Below are 22,944 nucleotides of genomic sequence, written 5' to 3'. Positions count from 1 at the left end.
TCTAAGTATGATTAATGCAAAAAAAAAAGTTAAAACTCATATTCTGTGTAATATAATAAACAGAATGTAATCATTCGTAGACAGGATGGTTCTTAAATATCAACTAAACCAATGTGGACAAAACTGTTTTGGCCATATTTCATTGGAAATAAAACTAAAGAGTAGAATCTTTCCAGCCACAAGATGCAATGTTACCATCGCAATTTTAAGTAGGTTGCTATTTAAAATAATGACATTATCTGTCCCACCACTGCCAAACACTGACTGTTCCCTCCATCACCATCTATATTCTACCCACACGATGATACCACGAGTCTTTACTGGGTCATGAAACTGTCATCTGTCCCCCGTCGACCTCCAAGTGAGTCAGAGCACCGGAACATAACGGGATCAAAGAGGAACGCATTTCAAACACACACCACCGCCTGTATCCACCACCCTGCTTTCTCAAGCCTTCTGCTTGATTAAAAGAATCACAGCTTCCTTTCTGCTGTCAAGTGACAGTGCTTCATATTGTGATTGCCATCTAATCAGAAAGTGTGTCGACATGTCTGAGCAATGAAAACAACAACAGAGGTAACATGGTTGGGAAAAAAACAACAACACAAAAAAATCCTTTATGAGAATGACGGAGCGGTGCGAAGAGCAAGAATCCAAACAAGCATGTGGAAACACAGGAATATGTGATGAATAAATAACAAGGACAGACTACTTACAATTATGTCTTTAAAATGAAGACAAAGGCAGCGAAGGAGAATTACAAATGCATTACCGAAACTGCGACATACAGTAGGAACAGCAGCAAAGCTGTTTGCCATTTTGCCGGATATAAAGGGCCATTTCAGTGTGGCTCACATGCCTGGGGCAATGTGAATTATACACAGTAATGTGCCTCTCACATTACTCTAAATGTACATTTCTACACTGGCTGATTGTTAGGTGCTATAGAGACTGACAAATCCATTTAGCATTGTTGGATAATTAGGGCCGAACAAAGCAATTACCTCAGATGCTCTCCAGGACAGCAGAGTGTGTGCAGCAGTGCACGAACATTACATGCTATTTCCTTCTGTGGCTTGGAGAGGTCAAATCAAAGGGGACCCATCTGTTTCTTCAAACAATGGCACTCGATTTATGCTCTGAAAAAGGATCGCAGGCTGCAATTTTCATACGATTGCTTTAGCGCTGATTTAATTTGGACTAATCCAATTGAACTATAGCATTATGCATACATTTCTGATTAACTTATAACACAGGCTATATCGTGTGTTCAAGGCAATGAAGACAACGAAGACCACATCTGAAAATGCAAGAAGTACGTAGGTGGAATATTAACATGTTGACAAGTGTTGAGGCTGTGATCCCATCTCGTCTATTTTGTCTGTGATCCACACTTAAACCTGTAGTCATTTGAAGCACGTGTCTCTCTCGCGAATCAGGCAACTTGAACGTATCACATACTTGAATGTGTGTAAAAAGTATTTACAATGATAAACATTTCAGGAAATGTTAAAAAGGTATAAAAGCTTTTCGCTTGAGACATTTACTGATCCTGTCCTGTCCTACCTCTGACAGTGACATGACATTAGTGACATGAGCTGTGTATAGAAATAACCATGTGCAGAACATGTACCCTGTGATAACAGCAGTTAAAGTTGAACTGAAACAGCTTTCTCATTATGTAGTGAATCCACGTCTCATCGCAGCACAAACGGTGGCTGTTTTAAAAAAAATGCAAATACTTTTCCTTTTTTGGTTGCTGTCAAAAAAGCTCAAGGTGCATGTCTTGATTTGCAAATGTAAGACTCAGCAAGAGAAGATAAAAATATGAGACCAAGTGTATACATCACATTTTGATTTTCTCTGTAAGACCAACAGAGCTAGTGCTTTAAAAATAATCCATATAACTCCATAAGCAAAGATTCATTCCAGTGTTTTTGTATCTTTTGGAATATAAACGTCATTGAGGGAGTTTTGAATGGTGCTTTTCTACTTTGCTTGAGCACTGAAAGTATTACTAGAAGTCTCATTCATCCAAGCACTTTTTTGTATTTAAAAAAAAAAAAGAAAGAAAGAAAAGCATTCACACTAAGAGCAATTTAATGTTTAGTGCTCCATTTAAGTTGGTGGTTTGTGGTTTTTATCCATAAACCAACTTACCAGGCAACCGGCTCTAAGTGTTGAGCCACAGCCACCCTGGTCATGGGTAAAAGTAACTGGTTCAAGATGTCTTAAACTTCTCGAGTTTACAATTCCAATGACGTTTTAAGCCAGTCCGCCTATTCCTCGAGAAGAAAAAGAAGAAAGAATAAAATCCAACAAAGCTGATTTTATAGAATTGAGCAAACAACTTGTGAACCGTCTCACTGGGATAACCATCTCCATACCATGTGTGATTGCTGCATGTTTCCACAATGCACTAATGATGCCCTGGGGCTAAAAATATGGCTGTAAATGGAGCATTCATTGAGCAGTCTTGCAGTGAACAAAATCCTTGTTCAATGAACTTTAAGTCATTCCTACAGAAAATGATATTCACAGACAATTAGGCAATAACATCTTGACATGATGCATTCACACATTCACTACATAGAATAAGGGATATGCGCTGAACAGGCAAACACGCAATGTATTGCATAACCACTGGATAAATAACAAGTGCTATAATTTATTCATATTTGTTCATATCTGGCATGAATGAAAAAAAAAAACGAAACAACAAAATGGTGCATCTTTTTTCAATATCCAGGCTTTTCTAAAAATGCAAACATATGGGACGGCAGCACTTCTGTTAACTAATTCATGTTGACCACACAGACAGTACTCTAAGTACTCTAAAGTGTACCTAACCTTTTTTGTATCTTTTAGCTTTTAAAGGACATTACGATACATCGTATGATAATTAAACTGTGAACTTGTAAAGAAACAGCTAAATATAAAACAGAGTGTAATTAGAACTGATGTTGTGCTTACATCCAAGGTTTACATTATCAATCCTAATGACCTTCATTTGGTTCTCTTCATAGATATATGTTCCTATCTATGTTTGTTCAAACAGAACAGGCAGGTTTAAGAAGAAAGGGTAAAAGTGCACCACTTCAGATCTAGTTGTTGCGCACACAGTCAGCTTAAAGCATGAACTGAATCGCCATTTGAGCCTTAGGGTTTCGCTCCAAGGGAGAAAACTGATAAGTAGAAGTGGCCGGCTTGAACATTTAATGAGGTCCATGGCTGTTACCTTTGGAAGTGCTTTTATCTTCTATCGTGCTTTCTGTCAAACTGCAATGTGACATTTTTCCAAATTGCTCTATTCATGGTGAATCAAATACTGGTTGATCTTGCCAGGGAAGCAGGAGGAAATTCACTACATGCTGATAACAACCCACAGATCAAGTAAGGTCAGAAACTGGATGCCTCTCCACAAAATATTGGTTTAATATGATTTTTCTGATAACACCCTAAAGACTAAACGTAAATCAGTTTTTGTTTACTTATGACTAAAGGTGAAATGTGATCATCCATCTTTAGTTATTTTAAAAGATAAAATTTTGAGTTCAATTCAATTTTGTTCATTTAGTGCCCAATGGATTCTAAAACACCTCACAGTACTTTATATTATAAGGTAAATTTCCTACAATAATGCAGAGAAAACCCCAACAATCAGACTAGCCTCTCTGAGCAAATACTTGGAGACAGTGGGAAAGAAAAACTCCCTCCTAACCGGAAGAATTTTCAGGCAGAACCAGGCTCAGGGAGGGGCACCCATTTCTGAAGTACTGTTTTAAAGCACTGAGAATAGCAATTTCCCCATTGCTGTCAAGTGGTGTCTGAAAAACTGCTTGCTTATTGGCTGACAACAACAATCCAACCACAGATAAGCCTCCTTAAGCCCATAAAAACACCAGGAAAGTTTTTACAGAGGTCAAAACAGAAAGCAACTTTCTCATAAACTTTTATTGGAATGGAAACCTTTTTGTATCTAAAGCTATTGCCATTTGGCGGCCTCAAGAAAGAATGCAAGTTCAAGGCACTTCTGCACTGGCTTCATTTTTCTAAGCTGAAAGCTGTCTTTTTCATGTTCATGCCTACATATATTTCATACCATTAGTTCTGGCAGGAAATGACGTGAAGCTCTACAGGGGAGTCAAACCCTCTCACACTGGGAGGCTGCTTTCCTAACTGAAGACAACACTTCAGAGTACAAACCCTTCATCTGCAAGAAAACTGAGGCTAACTTATTGAACACAGACTATGGAGCTGGCTGATATAATAGCAAGTCCGAGGTGTGCTACACAAGACGAGTGTGATCAGAAAGCGTTGAGAGCGGGATGCACGGAGAGCAAATGAGAAAATAGGGTAGAATAAAAATAAAGATTGGTGTATGGATGAGCAGAAGGCTATGCAGCAGTGAGAGCACAAATCCTTGGAAGCCCAGAGTGCAGCAGATGTTGCCGACTTTGTCACAGTAGTCTGAATCATTCATTCTGCTTTAGTTTTTATGGAAATCACAGTAAACATCGGCCTTGTGGTTTGTCAAAGGAGTTGTTTTCTCCCACCACTTGTGAGTGCCGCTAAGAGATGATGGATGGTAAAGAACACTCCTTATCTGTGCTGCTGTGATCCTTCTGGATTTCTTTTAACCCTTTATCTCTTCGTCTTAGGCACGCCACCTCACTGTGGATCATGAAAGTTTTAGAGACTTGTCATGAAGGGATCATCATCATGAAACTCAGTCAAGCCTGTGTCTGCCAGCAGCTGAAAACAAGGGAAGGCTTCCAAATTGATGCAATATGCATTGCAGTATGTCCTAAATATACATTTCCTCTGAGGAAACAGCTATCAAGCCTGCACACACGTTACTTTTAGTTGTTCCACACGACTTGACAAAAGTACAAAGACAGCACAATTACTCTGATCCCTTTCTTTTCTTTTACTCCTTTAAAAAGAAAAAAAAAGTACCGCAGTCTGGGTTTCTCAAGGTCAACACCACAACACCAGCGATAGTGCAAATGAGCCCCCTTTTTTATCCCCCAGTCTTAATACAATGTAGGCCTTTCTGTGATGACCCAGATGTAATCTACCCTGACAATATTGCTTTCATTTCTTTAAATTTTTATTTATGTGTATCGATATACGATAAATGTATGTTTTTATACACGCATACAGATGAATATCCCTCTTAATTGCTAATAAAATTCAAGGTCACAGGGAGGCTGGAGCCTGTCCCAGCTGACATAAGGTGAAAGGTGGCGTACACCCTGCACAAGTCCCCAGTGTATCACAGGCTAACAGAGAGAGAGAGACAACCGTTCACACTCATATTCACACCTACCCACACATTAACCAAACATGGAGGTCTTTGGACTGTGAGAGGAAGTCAGTGCACCTGGAGAGAACCCAAGCATGCCCAGGGAAAAACACAATATCCAAACAGAAAGGCCCCATTCAACCAGATTGGAACCAAAACTCCTTTACCCTTTTCCTCCTTCACTCAATTAAACATGGATGGAGGTTGTATCGTCACCTCAAACACCCCCTAAAACTCCCACAGAGGATTTGTGACATGTGTCATCGCCATCATTAACTCCTCCCAGACAGACACACACACCAACACCACCTCCTGTCAGCGGGGCTTAGAGAGCAGCACACAGAAGTGACATCTATAATGTGTATCACTTGGAGGCCCGCATTGTGGCTCCATCCATGTTTTATCCTGCAGCAGAGAGCACTGTTTTACATTTTCAAAAGCATGCTACATTAACACAATAAATGCTGAATCTGGGTCCTGAAGTTGTGCATTCCTCTTTCTCTGTTGGAAAATGACAGAATTTGTTATATACTCCATAATTATGCATCTCTAAGCACTCTACAGCAAACCTGATTGCAGCCTTTGTCATTTTCTCATAATGCTTCCTCCCAGTTGCAGATTTTGCCTGATTAACCATCATCTGCTGGGATTTCTGAGAACAATGTTATAGCATAGCCACAATGTGTAAGAAAAGGTGAAAATCAAATGCACTGCCATGAGAAATTCTAAGAGGATCTGCGTTTGCTAAATGCTTGATTATTTCAAAACAATTAAGAAACATAGTGTTAGGGCCGTTTTATAAATTTCAACCAGTGAAGCACGGTGGCACAATTGTTAGCACTGTTGTCTTGAGCAAGAAGATCCTGGGTTTGAATCACCAGGGCCTTTCTGTGGGGTGTTTGGATGTTCTCCCCGTGTCTGCGTCGGTTCTCTCTGGGTACCTTGGCTTCTCCCACAGTCCGAAAACATGCATTTAGTAAGTTTAGGTTAATTGCCGATTTTAAATTGGCCATAGTTGTGATTGTTGGTCTGTCTCTTTATGTTAGCCATTCGACAGACTGACAATCTGTCCAGGATGTACTCCATCTCTTGCCCTAATGCAACGGAGATAGAGTCCACCCACCCACGACGTTGAAGCAGAAGTAAATGGATGAATGGATGAATACTTCCATCCAAATTCTATTCAAACTGGTTTAGATTAGTTTATGCTACAGGTGTTTCTGGAAAGAACTGGGCCTCCTGCTAACTCTCTGCATGGTAGAAATTCCACGTAGTTGATATAAATAAATAACGATGCACAACTTACAGTATCTTGAGACATGGGGCAATGAAAAACAAATTCACAGAAGGCAGAAATGTGAGTAAAATGGGACCTTTGAACAGAATCTGAACTCACAGCTATGACAGACTGAATAATTCAGGACCTGTTCATGACTCTGGCTGTAAACAGAACGCCCGAGTAGGTTTTACAAGCATTTGCCACTTGCACATTTTTGTGTTTGCCGTGTAATGAGAAACGCGGCAAAACCTTTATCAAACATGAAACTTTCAGGTCATATATTCTACAAACTATGATATTAAAAACTAAAACACCCTGCTCAAAAATACTTTAGTGCTTCTTTTGTTGGAAAAACGTTTGCAAAGGAAGCAGCCAAACCGTTTGACAATGACCTTCTAAACCTCATCACTTGGGCTTCCTCATTCAGTCCTTCAACACTGTCGAGAGAACCTGGATTTTAAGAGTGAGTGGGAGTTTATTCAGTCTCCTCACTGAGGCTAACACCACTGTCTTTGAGTTTTAATGGGGAAGGTGAAGCAAGGTCACTCAGTAGTTGGCTGGTCAGACTCACAGCAAATAACAGAGATGATTATGAGATCCCTGCACTTCCAAACACATTAGTGTAAGCTGCCTTGCCCACGCAGCTGACAAATCTGCTGTCTTAGATAATAGTAAGGCTACTAAACTCACATATTAAATACTTACCCACCATGCTTTGCACTTTGCAAGGTAATAAAAAAAGCAACTACTCACTAGCACGAGAATGGAATACATTCTGATAGATGATGATTGTACCACACAAGATTAAAGCAATGTGGGCTGCTGAATGATGATATTTTCTATGTGTGGCGTATGGTCAACAAATTAATTGAGATCAACAGCATGCCTCACTTAGAATGGTAATAACGTTAACAGGAACAATGAGCAGATTTTCATTTCTTCACAACATTGCATTTAGAAGAAAGCCTAATCATAACGAGTGATTAATGAATACAGGAAAGCTACTTAAGCGCACTAGCAGAGACTATAGATGTCTGTGCAAAGCTGATAAACATTCTCATCCTGTGGCTGAAGAGATGAGGGATCCCGGGGATGCTAGATCCACATTTATGCCACAGTGCAACCATGAAGTCTATAGCAGTGCCATCAGAAGTTACACTGCATTCAATTTGAGATTGGTTTTCATGCCATCGGTGACACTTTTCTTTAGTCAGAGAAAACAACAAAATATGAGTTTAATCAAACCTTCAGATAGCCAGTATATACGCCTAACACCGACACCTGGGAATATCAGGAAAAGTTCCCATGATTAATCTTAAAATGACAGTGTTAAATAGCTCTATATAGCATTATTATTGAACTTCAGATCAATCTATTGGCTTTGAAGGAGTGATAAGAGGCCAAATGTGACAATATTTTAAATCCACCACATTTGTGAGGATCACAGTTTAAACAATAAATGATTAAGATGACCTTCAATGCCTTGGTGTGTATAAACCAGATTGTTATGGATTGTTAACATGTCCCTGATGTCTCCCCCCCGCCCCCCGAAAAAGTTTTATCAGAATTAATTCAAAACATTTTGATTTACAGTGGTCTCTCGTTTATCGCGGGTCAAAAATTGACCCGTGATAGGTGATATTCGCCAAGTAGCCAATTTTATTTTTTACAATTATTATAGATGTTTTAAGGCTGTAAAACCCCTCAATACACGCTTTATACACTCAGGCAGGCATGAACATTTTCACACTTTTCTCTCGTTTAAACACCCTCGAAGTTCAAACCTTCGTAGTAAAATAAATCCAGCATTATAGACAGGTGCCTTTGACGGTGCAAAACGTTTCGTCGACATTGTTGTGTTTGTTGGGGAGAAAACTTACAAACTTACAGTACTGCACTCGTGCACTCGTGCAATACTGTAAGTCACACTGCTAGCGATCGAAGATTTATGTAAATTTGACAAGCTGGACGCATTCTGTACTGTACAGGAGACACGGCACGAGATTGATTGACAATGGTCTACAGCCAATCAGGACGCAGAACACAATGCGCCGTAAAAAAACAAACAAACAAACAAAACAAAACAAACAAAAAAAAAAAACATGCAAAATTGCCCACAAAAATGGCGAGGCCGCGAAAGGTAAACGGCGGACCACTGTATTGTATTTATAGACAGAATGTAGACATGCAAACATAACCTCCTATGGTGGAGGTGATTATTTTCTTTTAAAAAGAGCACATCATACTCAAAGTACGGGTCCCGTTAATATAGTTCTTCCTCACTCTTGCATCTCCAACTCTATCTCTGGGATAATGGACGAGGGGGAGTAGAGGTGTAATGTGGTATTACTAACATTAAATATGGTAGTAGGTCATTTTTGAAAAACAAATCATGGCTTGTTTGTGTGGATTTAAAAATGCATTTTGTTAGTTTGATAAAAATGAATAAATAAATACATATATATATATACACACACCAAAACGTGTTTTGTTTTGTTTTTTAATAAACACTAGCCTACACATATTCAGTCAAACAGGAACTGAATACAAGTGTTTGTTCCTGAATTGATCCCACACTTTGCCGCGCTATAAACTGATTATCTTCGTCATAAACCAATTCAAATGATGTCATTTATTTATTTATTTGTTAAACAAAGGGTAAGAGTCGCAGGGACCTGCGGTTCATTAAGTTTATCAACCAATCCCAGCAGCGTGTCATTACACGAGCCAATCGAACTGTGTTTTCTTTTAACTATATGGTAAAAAGTAGGTGGGACATCTTGAGAGAGTGACCCCCGGGTAAAGAACGGGGTGTTTTTGTGTGTATGTGTGTCTGCTGAGTTGGGCGTCAGTTGAGTGTAAGGAACCTCTGGGGAAGGTAACAGCGCTCAGACTTTCTTCCAGAGGGAGAATACTCCAAAGCGATGTTTCTTTCAGACTCTGACAATGAATTGGCACCACTCTCCTCAGAGCTGGACTCTGAGAGCGAGTATAGCGACTGCAGTCTCGACGAGGACTACATTCCAAGTGGTCATGCCCGGGGATCAAATAAGTGAGTACCAACACTCCGAGCTGGCTTCAGTCCAACAAATTGCCCCTGCTTACGCTATATATGACGCGTCGGGCACACATACTGTAGAGGTCAAGGACATCCCAAAGTGATAAGCAGAACAGGTACACCAGTACACTGCAGTGCTGTGCTCGTATGTACAGGCTGCCCTTTTGTCCCTGCTTTAAGCCGACACCGGTTGGCCAATCTGCAGCAATCACGCAGAGGCCACGTAGATATCACCCATTGTGCCTGCACATTGTTCGATATGAAGGTGTCTTTCATGCACCGCTCGCGCTGCACCGCTGCCGTAATAAGCGCGTGCAGCCAAGGCACGGGGCGCGTGCAAAACGCCACGCCATACAACTCTAACCACATATAGCTGCCATGAGAACAGATTGTCTTTGTATGACTCCCAGTGAGCAGCCATCTCTGAGGATACAACCGCAGTTGTTTATCGTATCTTGCCATATAGCATGGGCGGCCATAGGTTTTACAGTGCACCAGAGAAGGTCGGGGTGGGGTTTTTTGCTGCAAATTTACATATATTGGCTATATTTAATCAGTAAAGATGATAAAATGCTTGTAAGATGAAAATACTGACTAACAAGGCACATGGAAGCGTGTTTCTGCCACTGAAGAAAAAAAAAATCAAAATTTCAAGTTGGAATCAGATCAGAATCAGAGAGACTTTATTTATCCCCAAGGGGCAATTAAGATACAACAGAGCAGCATGACGTTAAAAATAAGGACAGGGCACAAACAGGCAATAAGAATGGGATACAGAATACTTAAAATATACAGTATATACACAGTTTTAAACTTAAAGTGAGTGAATAAGTGAATCAATAACTGTAAGTGAATAAAGTGTCGGCAGTATAAAAAGAGTGTAGAGTAGTTTATGCTTATGGGTGTGGGAAATGGTCTTATGGCTGGAGTTAAAAAGCAGAGTGGCTTTGGGGGCAAAGGTGGCTCTCCTCCTCTCCTCCTCTTACAAGTTAAGTTGAAATTCTCACGCAATAATAATATGAAATTTTGATAAACTAATAATTCTGACTTATTTCCTCGAAATTTCAATTAATATGTTGAAATTTTGATTTAGCTCCACCAGTCAGGAAGCTCAGTGAAGGGCATCATTTCCTTGTTAACTGGAAGCAGATGGTGCAGACACATGCACACTCAAAATCATGTAGTGACAGCATCAGTGAGCCACCAACATATATCAAACATGAATAAAGTGGTGCCAGGTTTTTCAGCCTTGAATCCCTTTTAGTGAATGATAACAGCACAAAAGGTATAGAATCAGTGTGTTTATGTTGAACTGTTGGACAGCTGATGCCTTCGCTTCTGGGTAAGAAGTTTTTGTGTTCGCTGGGTGCCAGCAGTTTTTAACCAGCAGGTGTACTGGGGCCTTAACAGAGCTTCCTGGCCGGCAGATCTAATTTGAAATTTTTACTTATTAACTTGAAATTTTGACATATCTGACTCGAAATTTCAAGTTATGGATGTCATTTTTTTTTCTCAAAATGAGCTTCCATACTAAGCCACTAGTAATGTCAGGGCAACAAGTTCTAATGGGATTATTATGATTGCATTGTTACAACTTTTATAATATAATTATTGAAGTGGCAGCACTTGGAATGAATAGCAGTATTATTATTTTAGTCTGGATAATAACCATTTTATTCACTGTTTGTTTCTCTCTGACTTGCTAGAAGAGTAGGGTTGCAAGTCATAGTTATAGTAGGAGAAAACGCATCACCTCCAATTTTACTAACCCTTATCCATCTGCTTTATGTTTAGGGAAGACGAATCCAGTTCGGATGACGACTTGTATGTAAGGCCAAAGAAGCGAAGGGCATCAAAGAGGCGATGCTCCTCTGTATCAACAGTATCATCACCGCTGAAATCTGCATCTAACAAATGGGAGCAGAGTCCCCTTCGTAAGAGGCTCCGCTATGCATCTACGCCCAAAAAAGACTCCTCCTCCTCCGGACCCAAGACTCGCAAGACACCTTCCACACCACATAAGAATACTCCAAAAAGAAAGCAGCAAGCAGAAAGTCAACAAGTGGAAGCAAACGGGGGTGAAGCAGACGATGGAGAAAAGTGGCGCAGTGTTGAAGAAGAAGACATTGAGCCTCCTCAGCCACGGTTCAGACCCGGGAGATGCGCTGGGCCGCAGCTGAACAGAACAGCGCATTACACACCACTTGAACTGTTCCAGTTGTTCTTTTCTGCCACCGTCATTGATACCCTGGTGAAAAACACAAACGCCTATGGAAAAATCAAACATCAAGCCCAAAAGGAAAAGTGGGTTCCAGTCACAGCAGCAGACATGTACTCCTTCATCTCCCTTGTCCTCTACATGGGTCTTGTACCACTGAAAACTCTGAAGGAGTTCTGGAGAGGATCTGAGCTCTTCCGCCTGCCATTTCCTGCCTCTGTTATGCCTTGCAGGCGCTTCCTAGCCATTTCCCGCAGTCTACACATGAATGACCCTGCTGTGGAAGCGGCCAATGACCAGAAGAAGGGGACCCCCGGGTTTGACAAACTGTGCAAGATAAAGCCACTATATGAGCAGATTTTGGAGGCCTGCTGCACATTCTTTCACCCCCACCAGCATATCTCTATAGATGAACGGATGGTGGCGAGCAAAGCGAGGATTGGGTTAAAGCAGTACATCAGAAACAAGCCAACCAAATGGGGCTTTAAGCTTTTTGTGCTGGCAGACTCAGTGTGCGGCTACACCATTAACTTTTTTGTGTATGGTGGAAGAGAGAGTGAACCAACTGGGAAGGGTGCAGGCTACGACGCTGTTATGAGACTTCTGGACATCCCATTTCTTGGTAAAGGTTACAAGCTCTACGTGGATAACTATTACACTAGTCCTACTTTGTTCCTTGATCTCCTCAAGAGAAAAATCTGGGCGTGTGGCACAGTTCGTTCAAATGTCAACGGTTTTCCCAAAACCAAGCGGGATAACGTGCCAGAGAAAACACCAAGGGGAACAATTAAATGGATCAGAAAGGGAGAGTTGCTGTTTGTTAGGTGGTTTGACACCCGGGAGGTATCGATGTGTTCCTCTATACATAAAGCGTACAACCACGACGTAGCAAAGCGCAAAGTGAAAAACTCAGATGGACAGTGGACTGTGAAGCACGTGCCTATTCCGGGCTGCATCAAAGATTACAATCGTTACATGGGAGGTGTTGACTTGTCAGATGCGCTGATCGGCTACTACAACGTCCTTCATAAAACCCACAAGTGGTACAAGACTCTGTTTTACCACTTTGTGGACATAGCCACAGTGAACGCCTTCATCCTTCACAAGGAAATGTGCAAGCTGCAGAGCCGGCCTATGCTCACGCAGAAAAGGTTCCGGGAGCAGCTCATTTTGTTACTGGCTGAGATCGGTTCTGGACCAAACCGCGCGCCTCCTCACAATTACATGTTGCCTCCCTCTCCTTTTAAACTGACTGCTATTTCTCCACATAAAGTCCCCCCTGCTTCACCAACACCAGTGCCTCCTGTCTCCCCATCCAAAGTGGGCCAGTGCTCCTCAACTGATGCGCCGTTTACCTCCTCCTGCCCTCCTGCACCCTGCGTTAATTCATCCCCTGGCTCATCTGCTCCTCTGTCTGCCGACACCCCACCTGCTAAAACCTCGTATTCTCTGGGGTTAGGTCATCTGCCCGCGTACTTTGTTGCGAAAATGAGCAACGTGGCTTCGAGGTATCGAGCCACTATTGGCAGGAGAGTGTGCGTGGTCTGCAAAAAGAAGTCTCCAATCTATTGCAGCACCTGCCACAAAACACTGTGCATCACTTCTTTAAGAAATTGCTATTCCGAGTGGCACCGGAGCAATAACATCTGTGTGTGAGTGACTAGAATTACTGTGAAATACTCTGTCAACTGCATGTGCCTTTAATTGTCAATAGTGAAAGAAATGGCAATTTACATTTAGTTCAGGGGGTCTCGAACTCCGGTCCTTGAAGGCTGGTGTCCTGAAACACACCTGAATACAATTAGTAGGTCATTAGCAAGACTGTATAGAACTTGACTGCCTGCTGAGGTGGCAAATTCAGCCATTTGATTCATGTTACAGCAGCTCATGAGTGAATGAACATGGTGCAATAAAAGTACTTTTTAAAGTACATTTTTTCAAACACTTACATTTACTTAAATTTACTTGAGTAGGGTTAGGGTTGCCACTTCAGCATGTAGTCAAGTTCTGTACTCTTGCTAATGACCTACTAATTTTATTCAAGTGTATTTCAACATGGACAGATGGAAAAGTTTCAGGACACCGGCCCTGGAGGACTGGAGTTCGAGACCCCTGATTTAGTTCCTTTGACAAACTACCTAGGTAGTCAGTTTTTTATAATATTAAACAAAGTATTTTACAGTTTTGCTAAAACGGTTTCTGAGTTGCATAAGATCAAAAAGAATAGCATGTAGACTGAAAGATAAACTTGAAAGCCTGTGGTTCTATCTAGAAGAAGATGTAGATAAAGGTTATCTTGATGGGGAGTATTAACCTCTCAAATGAAGGTATTGTCCTAAGTGCCACCTGCTAACGAGACTTTAGCAGGTGGCACCTTTGCAATCAACACCCAGATATTTCAATCTGTGGTTTACAGCAGCGGTCCCCAACACCTGGGCCACGGACCGGTACCGTACCATGAGTCGTTTGGTACCAGGCCGCAAGAGTTGAGGCTCGGGTGTGAAATTTATGGTTTTCTGGATTTTTATCGGTTTTATCGTTAACTCGATTTCCCTGGGTCTTTTCCCGTGTGTTATGAATAAATCTTCCCTTTTTTGGTACTGGTACTGGTTTTATATGTTGTATTTATCTGCAACACTCTGAAGGCCGCTCCGTGAAAATATTGTCGGACATAAACTGGTCAGTGGTGTAAAAAAAGGTTGGGGACCGCTGGTTTACAGTTTAAAACACCTGTGTTTGCCTCATGCTGGAACTTGTCACAGTACTACTGTGATAACTTGAATTAGAGCCCATCATCAACTTTATTCCAGCCAAGCAGAGGAGGAGATTTTGAACACTTCCACTTACCAGCTGTAGTAAGTTTTCTGCAGCACAGTGACACTGAGTAAAATTGAACATAGTATTCTTCAGGAGTAGGTGCTGGACCGTCCACAGAACTTTTTGGACTGAAAAGCGGACTGTCATCTGAACCATTATGAGATGATGTCTCGCACCCAGACTTAGTTGGGAATGAGTAGGGTCTCATTTCTGTCTAGCTCTACCTCAAAAATGGATACAGCTTCTCATTTCATTTTTAAAAAATACAAGATCTTTTCCTAAAAGCCACTTGAAATGACTTTGCTACCATCCCAGATTTCAGGAATGTCCTTTGTGTGATTTACAGCAGAGGAAGCTCTACATCAAAGGAGAAACGGGACTGACACTTGAATATAACATATGATTCAGAAGAGTTTACTTAGTCTGCCAATGAATGTGTTTAAATCAGTTTTGATATTTAGAAGATAACTGAAAGTTCAATTTGTTGTTGTTGTTGATGTTGTTGTTGTTGTTTGCGTGGTAGATTTTGGCTGGATTCTGCTTCTTCAGCTTGAGCTCCAGCATAACGTGGACCAACTTGATACACCAGCATAAACTACGTGCAGGCAGCTATAAGAAATCCATATTAACAAAGCACTTGTTCTTTCCTTCACTATGTACCAACTTGCATTACTGCAAACTTTGTACATTAACAGCACACTGAAGACACTCATGGACTAGTTTCCTACTTGATCTAGAATTTACAATTGTTTATGCATATGTAAGAAGATCTGTTTGCTGAATTATTGAAGCTTTATGTGTCGCAAGATGAAAAGAAGCGACCTTAGAGTCTCATTTTAATGTCCTTATTTTTGGAAAAGATATCGCACGCTGTCATCTGTGCCTTATATGAAGTCATTTCCAGTGTTAGTATCTAAACTGGTACAGACTACGTATGTAATTTCCACGTTGTCTTATTGTTAACTGGACCTGTTTTGTCTTTTAAGAGTGCACTCTATTTGTATGTGGGATGTAGTAGGAATTTAGATGTGTTTTTCTACTTGTCTTTTTTAAAATAAAAGTGACCAATTATTTTAAATATGTGGTTATTGTTTTGGAGTATAATTTGTGTTTGGGTAAGGGCCCATTATGTGATTAGATATTTATAAAGGTCATCTGATGGTGCTGATTTTGGCATATTGGATGAATAACAGGATCCCATGCATGGGTCATTTTGGCACTTGGAAACAGATGTTTGAGAGACGAAGTGATCCTCATCCTCTGTTACAAAGCCAGCACTTTTTCATTACCATAAAAGCTTTTTTTGGATAGATTTGGACCTTTTCAAGATATTTGGCATAGCCTTTAGTGGAAAAATTACAACTCAAAGCCAGCATAAATTTCTAGATGTAACATTTTCAGGGTGGAATGATGTAAATACAACCATTATGATACCAATATGACTAATTAATGAATTTCCATATACATACACACATATATGTGTGTGTGTGTGTGTGTGTGGATTATTTGTGCCAAAAAAAATCCATAGCAATGTCACATACATTTACCTGGTCTGGTGAGTCAAGACTTGCGTGACATTCAGGTGGTAGGGTTAGAATTCATCATGTATAACATGAAAGCTTTTATCCATCATGCCTTGAATGAACTGGTTGCGGTGGTGGTGTAATGCTGTGGAATATTTTTTCTGTGCACACTTTGGGTACCAGCTGAGCATTGTTCAAGCACTACAGTATTACTGAATACTGTTGCTGATCGGTGTTCCTGGCTTTTTGTATAGTATCTTGCTATTTGCCCAAGTTACAAACCCCAAAGTTGATCTCCGATGCATCCATCGTTATGTGGATGTTAGACAGAAAGCACTTAAGCATAGGAAAAAATGCTTATATTGATTGGTGTGAAAGGATGAATGAGGTATGTTGTGTAAAGCGCATTGAGCACTCAGGTAGAATACAAAAGCACTACATAACAGGCATTCCATTTACTGTTGCCGCCCCATTATGACCAAAGTGTATCCTTCTGCTCCAAAGTCACCAGATCTCAGTCCAACTTAGATGTGCAGCTGACAAATCTGCGTGTATGATGCTATCATGTCAGTATGGACCAAATATTTGAGAAGTGTTCAAGCACCCTGTTGAATCTATGCCTTGAGGAATTAAGGCAGTTCTGAAGAACAAAAAGATTCCAGCCAGTACTAGCAAGGTGTACCCATTGAAGTGCACCCATGTCATTGCTGCTGTTCTAAAATTACAGGTTGGTGGAATCAGTCATCAGCAAAACATCTTGGCAATGACCTTTAAGAAACAAGGTAACCAGAGTCATTGAGTGTGTCCAATATTCCAGCAGGCTTTTGACCTGGAAGTTGGGTGGCAAGGCTTTTCAAAACTTTCCACCATTGCTGTTGTGATTGAAAAAGGCTTAAGCCTGACACTGTTTTAAAGTAAAAATCACAAAACCAGTGGATTACTGTAATGAAGACCTCTCAATATTATACCAAATGCCTTTTGAACCTGACTGAGAGGTAGGGGTGTAGAGATTTGGGGTTGTTCATTTCCAATGAAGATATGAAACACTGAGATTGACCACTGGTAGCAAGAGCTGCATAATTTAAATGGCAGGAAGGTTAATGTACTGTAATAACTACAGATCACACTGCACTGGTGATGCAAATAGTCGTGAGCTTTATAGAAAATCATTGACTCAAAAACCCCAATTACTGTTAAACAACAGAATGGCCTGCGTATGCAAATGTTGCCCCTGACATTTTGCCCACAAATAAGATAAAGTGTGCATGTTCTCTTTAATAATAGCCAGGTGAAAAGAATAGAGAGATAGAAGGGGGGGTGAAAGCTGGGTTAAGCAATGCGAGTGAACCTTGAACTGATCCAGCTCTGCTGTTGATGGAAGCCGTTAGTGAACACATGCATTAACAGCCAGGTGGCAGCTACAGCACTGTGATTAATAGCCTGATAGCTACCCTTGCAGAAGGCCTCTGCAGACAGAGCATCCTCTCAGGCAGGGCGGGGCGGCGCGAGCGTCACTGTGTGATTATATACTCTGCGTCTGCAGATAAGAGCCTGTTTAACCTCCTGCCAATCACAACCCCGGACATTATTTGGTTTTCTCCTGAACGTTAAATTGGGAGCAATTCTGCAGCCGCTGCACTGAACTGCATATCTCAGTCTATAAAGCAGAGACTTCAGGCAGCCAAACTTTTGTTTCCATTTCACAGAAGATTAAAAATGTTCGGCAAGGTAAAGCGAGCCCTGTCTGTGACAAAATTTAATGTCTGCAGACAAAATAGACTCTGAGCATTAATAACGCACACTGCATATTCAATCCTTTTGCTGTAGTTTGGTAATGGCTGTGAATATTTAGCGGTGGCACTGAAGCCGAGTACAGTAGTTATCGGCTATTGTGCACTCTGGGATGCGCTCCGAATCCAGTAACCGCCTGTTGCGATGACCCCTAAAATTAACGACAGCCTCCACCTTGCGGAGCTTATTTGAGATGCATGCCTGCGTGCAACAAAAACAAAAACAAGAACAGAGGGTCAGTGTGTTGCATTTATTACTGTTTCATTGAATGAGGAAGAACAAAAGTAAACAAAGGAGACTTAAAAAGAAGCGACGCAACATATCTGCAGAAACCTCAGTTCTTGGTTGTTACGCTGACATTATCCAGCGTTGTTTACAGTCAGCCTTAATCAGCGATGCCCGTGTTTGCACCAAGTGGATTCTGGGCAGTGTGTTACAGTAGCCATGGAGGACTTTGGGATATTTGCAGCCATGAAGAAACTATGCCCTTGGAAATGTGGAGACGGTCAAAAGTGGAAACCCGCACCTTGTCCATTGGATGCTATGATATAGCGTTATCCTCACATGACCTTGAAAGACAAAGGCTGTGGCAGAACTTGAATGAATGGAGCTTACTGTAGATGGACACCATACACCTTTACAATATACTCTGCCCTCTCATTATGTTAATGGTGGAAGCCATCAATGTCCTGCTGCTGGATTCTGACGGGAAAAGGCATTATCACATCATTGCATACCATTACTGTTTGTAATGAAGTCAACAACTCCAAGCACAGGACACCCTGTCCACTGTGGGACTCATTAAATAAGCTCAAATGTGACACACCCAGAAATCAATTATCCACTCATTCGACTGCCCTCACCACCGTTCACCTGATCCAAATTTTCTGTTAGAAATTTTCCATTTGGCATTACAGTAATTCATCTCTGCCAGTGTAAGCGAGGCACTCCAGGGGGAAAATAAACAACCCTGTCTCTAAAAACAAAAAGAAAGAAAAACTTGTTTCTGAACTCCTCGGTTACAAACCTATCATGAATAGATAGGTCACAGCTCTGTCATAAATCGAAAAGGTAAAAAATGATGAGCTGATAATGGGAAAAAAGAGGTTTCCCCTCTGAATGCTGGAGGATGAAGTTTGGTTGCATGGAAACATAATTTCTCAATTTTTAGAAATGTGGTTCAAATAAATAATATCATGGTTTGTTATACGCTGAAAAACATTTCAGTTGAAGACACTCAGTACATAGGCTTTGCCAGACATCCTTATTTGTCCTCATTCATTTCTGTTTATTGCTGCCATTTACTCTTTGGGCAGAATCAGAATATAGATCTCATGCAGTGGCCAGTCACGAAGCTGGATTATCACTGTTGACTCAGACCCAACACACAATAAAAGAAAAATGATTTTGCACTGTCTACATAGCATAATCAAAAAATATTTTTAAGACTTGCAAAATGCATGTGTGTGTCAAAAAAATGCAGCGTAGCGGGACAGGCAACTTCCACTCATGAATGTCTTTCAATGCAGAGTGACGGAGTGGACGCTTGCTCGGAGAAGGAATTCCGTACTTTATAATGACCAAACTTGTACAGAAACACTCTACCAATGTGCGTGCGTGTCTGTTCAGTAGCTGAGTGTGCATGTCATCCATCAGAGGAGTTACACACTTGTCATCAGGGGACTTCTCTGCTCACACAGGACGCTCGTCAGATGAAGGTCACAGCGAAACTCCACCAGCGGCTCTTTATTTGCTCTGTATCTTTCAGTGCAGTCACCTCATGGCTATACAAACTTGAACACTTACCTTGACACCTGGTCTTTCACACACATTTTTTTTGAATAGTGTCACTCCTGTAATTAGCCAGAAGCACTTGTGGGGATTTTTAATACACTCATATGTTCTGTTAGATAATCTGAAACTGCAGATACACGTGATCATGGTCACACAACAGCTTCCAAGAACCGAAGCCCAAAGTTAGATGCATAAAGACCACGAGCAATATTAATTGATTACATTAAATTTAATTAACTAATTAAAGAAAAAAGATACATATCCAAATATTTTTACATTGACATATTAATAGCTTCAGAAGTTCAGAGATGAAACTCAGCAATTTTCTAATTAAGGGTCACACATTTAAAGTTTAAAGCCACATATTTTAAAAAATTCCAGTTAATGTGTATCATATTCATTAAAGGATTTTTCTACATATGTGAACAATCTGTTTATAAATGACTCAAAGCAGGGGACCACCAGGCACAGCTTTGGCAACCCAAAGATTAATGTTCAAAACTGATAACAAAGCACTGGAATGTAATCTACCTGTTAAACAAATAAAGGCAGTCTGAAACTCACCAGAGAGCAGTACAGTACACACACCCCTACCTTACCAGAATCACTCTGTAGCTCTAAGATTCAAACCTATAATCTAACATGCGATATTCTGGGCCAACAGCAGTAACTGTGAGCCAACAAAAACTGTCAAATTTGTTTCAACTTGCAAATAGCAAATGATTATCTCTCCTCCCCTACACCTGTTTCTTTCTGGACTCCATTTGTTGGCGAAGCTTGTGCTACACAACAGAAGAAAACCAAGATTTGCCTGAATTATAAATGATAACCCTGCCTCAGCTTTGATCATGGAAACATTAAATAAATCGATGAACTCTTTCCTCGTTGTGTCGGCAGCCTGAACTGCTGCACTTCAGCTAAACTACACTCCTCAAAGAAAGCCTGAGTTGACATGCTTTGGGTTTCAGGTGCTGAGAGCTGAGGCCCTTTGTACTTTGAGCATTTGTATTATAGCTCGGAGCGCCTGGCAGATATTTTTGGGGAACCACTAGATGAGGCTCCCTCTGTTGAAAACCTCTTTGAAGCTTGGCACAGTTGAGTGCCACACAGTTTCTTGCGCTTGGCGCTGTTCACACCAAAAATCATTCCAAGCATTTAGAAGTGAACAGATCCAGCACACAATGCTGTGTGCTTATACCATCAACATATCATGTAACATATCAACACAGAGACCGCAACAACAATGTTGCTAAAAAAAATGAGAAGAGGCATATGAAACACATAAACAAGCAGGAGAAAAAAGGATTACGTGAGAGCTTTTATTTCATCCAACAAGTGCTTATGCTAAAAGAATTCCTGCTATTTGTTCCCACAATCTTAAATGACCAATGTATCAATGCATTGCTGAAATGATATAGGAGTGTTACCAGTTCAAACAAACAGGAAGTCATCATTATGAGTCTACACCAGGGGTCCCCAATCCCAGTCCACGAGGGCCGGTGTCCCTGCAGGTTTTAGATGTGTCCTTGATCCATCACAGCTGAGTTAAATGGATAAATTACCTCCTCAACATGTCTTGAAGTTCTCCAGAGGCCTGGTAATGAACTAATTACGTGATTCAGGTGTGTTGACCCAGGGTGAGATCTAAAACCTGCAGGGACACCAGCCCTCATGGACTGGGGCTACGTCCACACGTACCCGGGTATTTTTGAAAACGCAGTTTTTTCTATGCGTTTGCACCTTTCGTCCACACGTAAACGGCGTTTTTGGTCACTGAAAACGGAGATTTTTAAAAACTCCGGCCAGGGAGGATAATGTTGAAAACTCAGTTTTTGCATTTACGTGTGGACGAGAAGAACAGAGAAAACGCAGAAAACGCAGCGTCAAAGGTGTGCGCCTGTGATTGTTTCGGTGAAATGAACTTCTACAATACTGTTACTGTTAATTGTACACAGTGTTTAAATGCTTACATATACACACACAGTTACTGTCCCTCCACACATACGACTCGGTTCTGCTTCTATGCCCCATCCTTGTTTACTATTTCCCACCGAGGCTTCTAGACTTCTGATTGGCCAACATTTCTACACGGTTAGGAATATATCGCCTCCTGTTGCTTTGGCATGTTCCTAGCAGCGTTTTCCTTCATTTCTGCATTTACGTGTGGATGGGATTATTTTTTAAAACGGAAAATCTCCGTTTTCAAAAATACCCGTGTACGTGTGGACGTAGCCTGGGATTGGGGACCCCTGGTCTACACCATGCTTTATACCAGGATTACAAATTAGATTCTAAGTATGACCATTTATTTGGTTTTGACTCACATAAATTTGATGATCAGTGAAACACTAGAGCATCCAGCTCCAATCCATGACAATTTGTAGGATTTTGTTTAAAACTATGCAAAAAAATAAATTGGGGTTTAAACAGATACTTTTAAGCCATTGAACGAATGCCTGATCATCTGGACAGAGAATGAAACAAAGAGAAACCAACGTGGACTTTCAAACTGATTAGAAGTCATTCTGCTTTTGCCTGTACATGTATTTCCAGATATGTTTGCACATGTTTCAATAAATCACTGAATCAATTTTCCTGGAAAAAAAAAGGATGAAATGGGTGGCTCAAGACTTTTGTATAGTACTTTATGGGTCTGGGTTCATCGGAATTTCTATGACTAAAGATAGACTAAAAGATAAAGACTAAAGATAAAGATATCATGCAAGTAATTTAAAAAAATCAGACCAATATCAAATCTATTAATCTGTCATTGATATATGTTTCTCTCGATTGACAGCTAACATCGTTAGCCACGCCCCAATTCCGTCAGGCAAGTCCCTAAAAAAAGTAACATTATGATTCTCCAGTTACTGTCGATATTAGACATCAAATGGAAGCTTTTAATAAAAAATCCCCTTTAAAGACTCACAGGTTGATTTTTTCTCGCTGTTTACAACTGTTGTTAACATCAGGAAGAGCTCAATGGCCCACAACCTACTGCACGTCAACGGAACTGCTGTTAAGATGGTCAACAGTGTGAAGTTTCTGGGTGTGCACATTTCAGATGACCTCTCCTGGAACCAGAACACCACCACCATCATGAAGAAAGCACTTTCTTAGGAAACTGAAGAAGGCCAGTCTTCCTCCTCCCATCCT

The 22,944-nt window shown here is 40.8% G+C and overlaps 2 protein-coding genes and 1 long non-coding RNA gene across 3 annotated transcripts in view; 1 reads left to right on the top strand and 2 right to left on the bottom strand.

Annotated features, from left to right (window-relative positions):
* LOC120742314 (protein kinase C-binding protein NELL1-like) overlaps nt 1-22,944 on the bottom strand; it is a 287,587-nt gene that overhangs the window by 125,914 nt on the left and 138,729 nt on the right. The window lies entirely within an intron of this gene.
* On the bottom strand, nt 5,317-21,312 carry LOC120742316. The gene is made up of 3 exons (XR_005697842.1): nt 14,789-21,312; nt 13,995-14,001; nt 5,317-5,328 (listed from the first exon to the last, which is right to left on the bottom strand). It is a non-coding gene; the product is annotated as an uncharacterized LOC120742316 (long non-coding RNA).
* Nucleotides 9,410-14,354, top strand: LOC120742315. The gene is made up of 2 exons (XM_040045579.1): nt 9,410-9,639; nt 11,440-14,354. The coding sequence occupies exons 1-2, from the start codon at nt 9,512-9,514 to the stop codon at nt 13,517-13,519; spliced, it is 2,208 nt and encodes a 735-aa protein (XP_039901513.1). The 5' UTR covers nt 9,410-9,511; the 3' UTR covers nt 13,520-14,354.

The sequence above is a fragment of the Simochromis diagramma genome, unplaced genomic scaffold, assembly GCF_900408965.1.
Source record: "Simochromis diagramma unplaced genomic scaffold, fSimDia1.1 OVJJ01000079.1, whole genome shotgun sequence".
NCBI lineage: Eukaryota > Metazoa > Chordata > Actinopteri > Cichliformes > Cichlidae > Simochromis > Simochromis diagramma.
The sequence above is the reverse complement of the archived record's forward strand: the minus strand, read 5'-3'. Positions and strand labels throughout refer to the sequence as shown.